We start from the raw sequence: 9,022 nt of genomic DNA, 5'->3' as shown, positions 1-9,022 counted from the left end.
AGTATCACAACTTTTGAATTCCCGAATAAAACTCTCAGCTGGTGTGGTGCCGAATTTATCCAGGTACCAGAGTTCACAGTCACACAATAAGGTTAACTGTCATTGTTCCCGTAATTAAATCTCAATAAAGTATCAGTAAACTATTTATTTGTTCACTATAGGATCTCTGTGAAATCTTTCACGAATTCCCAAAAAGTCACACCTAATTCAGAGAATGTATACGCAGATATTCTTTGGATATTTTTAATTCATGAAATATTTTCCCATAAGAAAGAAAATATAATTTATTCTTTGGTCACACAGTACATATTAGGTTTATAAAAGAATAGAATTTATTTTATTGTTGTTTATAAAGTTTATTTATGTTCACAGCATGTTTACAAATATTTATTTGTGTTTACAAACTTGTTTACAAAAGGTTTGCTTAATGTTTACAAATTTATTTACTAAAATTTGTTTTATGTTTACAAATTTATTTACCAAAACTTGTTTTATAATTATGTTTACTTAATAAAGTTTCAAAAAAAATTATTTTATAATCCCGAAAAGATTTGAAAAATTTATTATTACAGACTGAGTTTATTAATTTGTTTTTATAAAACAAATCCGATCGCGTAATTTATCTTGATTACGTCACCTCGTATGATGAGTAATGAAAAATAAAATTACTCCGCGAGCGCGTCACTATCGACAGATACGTAGTATTCGTGCTACGTTTTAGCGGCCGACGTCACTACCGACAGATACGTGTTATTCGCGCTACGTTTTGCCCGTCGAAGGGGACTTACTGGTACGTATGAATCGCGAATGTACTGAGAACCGTGTCTCACAACTTGGCAGTGAGGACTGCTGCTTGTTGAAAATCGCCGGTGAAGAGTGTAGAAACTAATGATTTTACGGGAAAAGTGGTCGCCTTTTATACCCTTCGGATAGAGGTTTAACAGGAAACAGTCCGTAAGGGATAGCAGATGTATATCTTTCTCTCACGGGATGAATTTACGTATACCTTCCGTTCCTGGCAACTTTCTAATAGAGATATCTTCTACTTTGGTCGGGTTAAATTTACTCTACTTTATTTCCGCAAAATTAAGACTCAATAGGGGTGTTTCAAGCACCCTCTAGAACATGTCCCTTAAATGCGCAGTTAGGATGACGTAGGCAAAATAGTTGATTTTATATGATTTTTCGTGTTCAAACGAAGGGGAAAGTTTTTAGCTTTCCAACGAGGTATCGGAATAAGTATTCGGGTACTAAATAAGGGAATGGCAGTCTTTAAATTTAAAATGTCAAAATGAAAGGTTGACACCCACGTACTAGTCCTTTTCACCACTCTTGGCCTTTTTAGGCCAATAGAATTTTACTAAGTTTTAATAAAACTGTTTGGAGCCGCAGAAACTTTCTCATTCGATATTTACTTTTCGGACGAATATTATTACGAGAAAATACTATAATATTATACTTAACATTTCAACTTAAATATATAAATGCTTAATCCTAACAAGATGTTATACACGAGCAGTTACTAACTTATTTAATCTTGCATAGTGACTTTTATATAGTAATATGGATGTAACCTTGAATCTATTTTTACCTCGCGAGCCAGCACAGCTAGGCTGTAAATTCTAGTCGGACAGAATTCAGTTAAAGTTCAAGGTCACACGTCAATTTGTATTTTTAGTTGCAGTATTTAATTCTTTTATTTACCCAAGATGCGATTAAGATTTATTATTATTTATGGGTAGAAACCCATCTATACCAGAATCTTAAGTTTTTCCAATTAGTACTTTTACAATATTCATTATAGTCAGTAAGTTATAGCATTAACAAAATCTATAATTATAATTACGCGTCTATAAATATAGGTACGCGTTTACAGTATTTTTATAACGGTAGTTAGCTTTTATCTTGTATTGATAAAATTAGTATTAAAATTCTTTATTCATAATTATACAGTATATAAATTTATAAATATTCAATTTTCTTTTCCAATTTTCATACACTTCCATTATTGCTATAAAAGTTATTGAAGCATGTACTTGCTTAATTTTACGTAAACAATCTCTCCCATAACTTATTTTTTGAGTTCAATGGAGATTTCCCGGAAATTATTTCCAAATTAGATCGCGCCCAAATCTACGCGACGTGTCATTCCGAGGCCTGTGGTCACAGCGTTCCAATTACACTTTAGCAGTCTCGACTTTCGGAGGCGAAATTTTTTTACGTAAAATTTTATTACATTTACAAAGAAAAGGTTAACAACATACATTTTACTTCTTATTACTAAACGATTACGCTACCGGTTACCTGTTCATGGTCTTTTTCGACCATTTCTTCCCTGCTTCTTCCATAGTTTAGAACCATGGGACTTATATATCCTGTCTGAACCGTGTCGTGAGGTTGTCGCAAGGCTATTGAGAAGTAGAATTGACTACAAGGCTAGATTTGTATAGTTATGTCGTTAAACCATACTCTGCCACAAACACTAACTGAAGGTCGGCGTTTCTGCTCATGTCACTAACCTAACCTAACCTAACCTAACCTAACCCAGTTGCTTTTTTTTATCTTGCAGGGAACCACACGCATGTTTGCCTTCTCTCCATTAAAAAATCCATATCTCGAAAACTACGTTGTTTTTACAAAATTTTTTTGCCGTAAAGTGAAAATACAAGTGTAATATATATGTGTGAGTGTTATTTTTAAATTATCCTGAGGGATTCCTAGGATATTAAGTTTTGTGTGTTAACCACGTGTTCGGCATTGCCGAAAGTGAGGTTATGTGTACAATTTAAAGTGTCAAATATTCTTGTGACAATTTGTTTATTCTGTTTCTTACTATTACCTATCAACTCTTTTACATACCGATTTTTTTTTTAAATACCTACTTTTAGTCTTAGTTTAACATTGACAGTGATCGGACGTGCTCCCGGCGATTGTGTGCTGGAAAACTCCGGAAAACTCATTCCGAAGTCACTCTGAAACCATCAAAGGATCAATTAAGAAAAACATTAATCCATCCAATCTCAAAATCTCAGTAAGTAACATGTACGCAACCAGAAACAGTAGCGTTGTTATCAACTGCGAAACCAGGAAAGATGCAGAAAAACTACTCAAAACAATCCCAGACGCTACCAACGGATTACTCAAGGCAAGCGAGGGTCAAAAATTGTCTCCGGTCATCGTACTCAAGGGAGTAAATAAAGACATTGAAGACAGCGAAATAATCAAGACAATGCTTTTACAAAACGAAGCACTGTCCGAGGTTATAGGTGACAAGGAACCAGAAGACCAAATCAAACTGATAAAAACGACACGAAATTACAAACATGACAATTTAAAGAATGTTTTTCTCATGGTGGACCACACCGTCAGACGAGAGGCTCTAAACCAAGGCCGAATAAACATAGGTTTTCAAAGAGTACACGTCGAAGACAATTGCACGCCATTGCAGTGCTACAAGTGCCAAGGATATGGCCACAAGGCAGAAAAGTGCTGCGAAAACAAATGCAGGTGCATGCACTGTGCCGGGGAACACAAGTCAAATGAATGCTCAAAGAAAGACGATCTGAACTCACAAAAATGTTGGAACTGCTTTACAAGCAACAAGAAGATCTTCAACCACAAAGCAACGAGCAAAAGCTGTCCACTCCACTATAAAATGACAGAACTTACAAAACAAAAAACCAACTATGGATGATAAGGATAGCCATAACAAGGATAGACATAACAGCAACACCCACCACACAATAGACATAACATTCTGTCAACAAAACCTCCAGAGATGTCGAAATGCCACAGGCCATCTACTGAGCAACGCATCAGAATATGACATATTACTACTACAAGAACCATATGTTGGTGCAACAGGCGTTCTCACAGCTCCAAAAAATTTCAAAATATATCAAACTACAGGTAGCAGTGACAACCCATGCAAAGCTGTTATCGCCACTACAAATTCCAAGCTAAAAATCATATTCCGAAACGACATCTCTGACACACATCATGCCTTCGTCACATTGGCTACTGAAAAATCCACACTCATTATCGGATCCATCTACATTTCTCCATCAGCCATACTTTCCCAAACGACAAACAAAATAGTCCAACTTGCCAGCACTGGAACTGAGGTCATCATTGGAGGCGATGTGAATGCAAAAAGTCACTGGTGGGGCAGCCCAAAAAATGATAAAAGAGGAGAAGAGTTATCAACCTGTCTAGCCAGCTGCGGTTGGGATATAATAAATGAGGGACACACACCTACGTACAACACATGGCGGGGGCAAACCCACATCACTTCATTCATCGACATCACAGTTTCAACACCTAAAACAACCGATAAAATCATCAACTGGACAGTGCAACCACAACACAATCCCATATCTGACCACGAACCCATAATCTTCACTTACACGGAAACGTCCCAGCCATACACACACTCAGAATCAACATACAAATACATTATCAACGAAAACACAAACTGGACTGAAGTGGAAGAAGCATTTCGGTTCCACATGACAGAACTAAACATTAACTTACACTCAATTCACTCCGCCAATTACCCACACGAACTAGACATTATCACAGACAACATGACAGCTGCCATTAAAAACGCATGCAACCAATCACTCCCTCAAAGAACACAACACTCAACAAGGAAAAGACCAATCTGGTGGACCAACCAACTCACAGAGATCAAACGAGCAACACTAACAGCTAAGCGGAAACTACAAAATGCCAGCCACATCACACGTCCGGAAAAACTCAACACGTACATCACACAAAGAGACACATACAAAAGATCCATTGATGAAGCAAAGATCAAAAGCATAAAAACTTTCTACGGCAACCAAACTTCGCAAACAGCATGGTCATCACTACACAAAACCATCAAAATCACCAACCCTAGAGAACCACCTACTACTCTCAGCACAAACGGACACCAACACATCACAGCACGTGACTCGGCTGAAGCCCTCACAAAAAAGTTTTTCCCCGATGACGATCCCAATTCCGACACACAAACACAGAGCATGACTAGAAATTCTTCCGAGCACATCCTTCCTAACACTGAAGACGACCCCTAATTTACACTTCACGAAATCAAAACAATCGTTCACAACATGAGCTCGAAAAAGGCACCAGGACACGATCATTTGACAGCAGACATTTGCACACACTTCGTTAACACGTTTCCAGAAGAAATTCACGCACTATACAACCAATGCCTCAACATCTCCCACTTTCCAACCACTTGGAAACACGCCATCATAAAGCCAATACCAAAACCTGCAAAAGACACTAAAGACACAAACAGCTACAGACCAATAGGACTACTACCAGTATTTGGAAAAGTTTTAGAAAAACTACTCATACAACGAACTTTTTGGCACCTTACACAAAACAAAGAAATCAGCGAACATCAATACGGCTTCACACCACAGACATCGACAGAACACGCGCTACACACGGCCATCAACACAATCAAAGGTCACTTAAATTCAAAAAAACTAATCGTAGCCACCTCCTTGGACATCCAAGGAGCGTTGGACAACGCTTGGTGGCCCCACATCAAACACTCTCTCGCACAAAAATCCACACCACTAAACATTTACAAACTCATACGAAGCTACTTACAGGACAGACAAGTCACGCTCAGATACGCAGGAGAGGAGGTCGTTAGGAAACAGACAGCAGGCTGCATACAAGGCTCAACCTGCGGACCAACCCTCTGGAACATTGCCATAAACGATCTTCTCACAATAAACATTCCAAACAACGCACACATACAAGCATTCGCAGACGACGTACTAATCACGATCACTGCTGATGACATACAAACACTTGAAACAACAACCAACGACATACTAAAAAGGACACTTGAATGGGGAAATAGCACTAAACTCACATTTTCTGACACAAAAACACACATTATGTTCATGTCCAAACGCACCATACAACCACCGAACATTACATGGAAAGGACAAAAGAAAGATCTTGTTGACTCATTCAGAATACTGGGAGTAGTTCTAGACAGACACCTTAACTGGTCAAAACACACAGAATACACATGTAAAAAAGCTACACAAATTGGCAAGCGATTCATGAGGGCTGCACGAGCAACGTGGGGAGCCTCCCCAGAGGTCCTAAGAATCATATACATGGGAGCAATCGAACCCACAATCACTTACGCAGCATCCATCTGGAGCAACGCCACACACAAAAAATCCATACAAAAAAAACTAAACACAACTCAACGTCCCTTTGCAATTTCGATCTGCAAAGGGTACAGGACCATATCACTCACATCCGCCCAAGTACTGGCAAACACCACCCCTCTAGACCTAAAAATACAACAACTCGCCGAACTATACCGCATAAAAACGCAACATACTTTACCCAAACATCTTCCAACTGACAGAACATATGAAAACAAAATACACTACACAGAACTACCCCACCCAGGCACCAGACACCTTGAAAACATAGAACACACAGAAACCACCGACCACAGCGCACTCACTGAACACAACGCAATGGGTTTGGAGATCTACACAGACGGCAGCCGCATCGATGAAAAAGTAGGGGCAGCCTTTGTCGTTTACAAAGGTGGAGCATTTATTGCAAAACGAAAGTTAAGGCTTGAAAGCTACTGCACTGTTTTTCAGGCAGAAATGCTAGCCATCAGAGAATCCCTCGATTGGACACTGGTTAATTCCAGCAAACATCACCCCACCGAGGTGATCATATACTCTGACAGCCAATCCAGTCTTGTAGCTCTCCAAAACCCTTCATCGACACACCCACTCGTAAGAGCCAGCCTGACATTATGCTCACTCCTGAGAAACATTAACATCACCCCCAGGTTCATCTGGATAAGGAGTCACATTGGCATAGCCGAAAACGAAGAGGCAGATAAATACGCAAAACAAGCCACCACAGACAAAAGACCCACCACTTACACGAAATTCCCTCTCACGTTCGCAAAGAGGAAATTAGAAGATGACACCACATATCTATGGAACAGAAGATACACTGAATCCACCACTGGATCGACAACAAAAATATTCATACCAGACATAAACTCAGGAAAACACTTCACACACAACACCACACTCAATCATGAACTCACACAAATGCTGACGGGCCACGGGGCAATGAGAGCCTACCTGAAAAGGTTTAAACTGAGAGCCGACGATCACTGTCCATGCGATGGAGTCGTGTCTCAGACAGTCAAACACATATTGGCCGATTGTCCTATACTTGAGAAAGAAAGGTGGACCCTCGGGGTACAGTGCCACCAGCAAAACATCACAATAGACTTATCAAAACCAGACAAAATACTAAACAACAAAACAACACGAAAACTATTCACTGAATACCTAACAAAAGCCATCAAAAAAATAAAGACAGTAAACGGAGGGACATAAACACAAACACAACACAGCACAGAAGGCACACACCCTCACAGTCTCATATCAATATAATGTATACTATTATTTTACTCTGTTATAATAACTAAAATTATTTCTGTGCTTTTTATATCATTAATTAACACATCTTTATTATTATTTATATTTTATATATCTCTGTATTTTTATCTCATTACTCTAACACAAATTTTTATATATGTTTTTCTTTTCTTTTATATTTTATACTTTAATATGTTATATATCTCTGTACATTTTTTCTTTAACTTTTTACTTTAACACATATTTTAATATTCTTTATATTTTATATTTTCTTTATGTTTACAATACTGTGCTTAACTGTAAATTATGTAAATGAAATATGAATAATGTAATACTTAAGTAATAACCCTTGTACGAAAAAGCAAGGAATTCAATAAACGAATTTAAAAAAAAAAAAACCTAACCTAACCTAACCTAACCTTAATATAATATTTTCCAGGGTTTTTGCAAGGTGGTTTCATAGGCCCTGACCGAATTCTAATTAGCAATACCCGATTGAAGTTTTTGAAATTGAATTTTTGAGTTGAAAAACTTTGCTCACATAGACTTTGTCTTCTATAAGCTGGCGTGCCGGTTTTCCCCCCGCTTCGGCATCCATCTCGTTTCCTCCCATTGAAAACTTGCAACGGTTGAACGCGATGGCACAATGCTTTCCTTGTGACGTGCACGCCATTTATAGAATACAGACTCTCTATATATATCAGACTATATATGTCATAGAAAATGGGAGCAAAACTGCTTAAGCCTTGTCGCAAATTCGAGGAAATCTTTATTAACCGAAATCCAGAAAACATTCAATGGAACATCGGCAAAGTCAGTTTTATCACCCCGTCGTTTCTCAATTAAAAAAATTCCTATCGAATTGTATGGAAAGCGTTTCTATAGAATTTTTGGCATGGGTTGCCGTATGATGTCGTATTGCGTCGCATTAATTGCATGAAAATAATTATCATTTTTGAAGTTATACTTCTTTAGGCGCGTTTGGGAAAACAGATCAGAGTGTATTTTTGGTGTGTCACAAAGTTGCGCTCGCAAATGTAACGCATTAATTTGGCATGGGACGGAAGTTTTGCCCGCCGATGCAAGATAATAAAATTTTTTCTACGCGGTAACATTTGGGTGTTCTAAATGCCGAAGGTTTGTAATTTTCAGCTCTGATATTGAAGGCTTAGGCTTGGGCCGGTTGGGTAAAGATTGAATTTTGCAACTTTTATTATAATTATTTATTTTTCATTTCGGTCTCAAGCGTACATGCGCATGCGCATAGTCGTTCAATACAACCGAGTAAACAGCACATGTTGTAAACATAACCAATATTGTGTCATAATAAATAATATATATGTTTATAAACAAATTTCTGGAGACTAACGTTCTACACTGTTAATTTATATTCATAAAACCTTATTTATATTGGAGTGTATATTTATTTTTCATTTCAAAGATTGTGTTTTAAGATTTGAGGCTTTATGTAAGTATTATTTGTGAGTAAAATTATATATCAATAAATAAATAAATTTTGTGAATGTTGAGTTGGTAAATAATTCAAAAAATATAGG

General features: G+C 37.6%; 1 protein-coding gene across 1 annotated transcript; it reads left to right on the top strand.

Annotated features, from left to right (window-relative positions):
* The first annotated feature begins 6,668 nt into the window (after positions 1 to 6,668).
* Positions 6,669 to 7,424, top strand: LOC147067545 (uncharacterized). Its single transcript, XM_085953614.1, has one exon. The coding sequence runs from the start codon at positions 6,669 to 6,671 to the stop codon at positions 7,422 to 7,424; it is 756 nt and encodes a 251-aa protein (XP_085809740.1).
* The last annotated feature ends 1,598 nt before the right edge of the window (positions 7,425 to 9,022 follow it).

The sequence above is a fragment of the Rhyacophila brunnea genome, unplaced genomic scaffold, assembly GCF_057557595.1.
Source record: "Rhyacophila brunnea isolate RB1 unplaced genomic scaffold, BYU_Rbru_1.0 scaffold_4, whole genome shotgun sequence".
Taxonomy (NCBI): domain Eukaryota; kingdom Metazoa; phylum Arthropoda; class Insecta; order Trichoptera; family Rhyacophilidae; genus Rhyacophila; species Rhyacophila brunnea.
The sequence above is the reverse complement of the archived record's forward strand: the minus strand, read 5'-3'. Positions and strand labels throughout refer to the sequence as shown.

Excerpts from the sequence above, each read along its gene's own strand:
- LOC147067545 (XM_085953614.1), top strand. The coding sequence starts at position 6,669 with ATGCTAGCCATCAGAGAATCCCTCGATTGGACACTGGTTAATTCCAGC.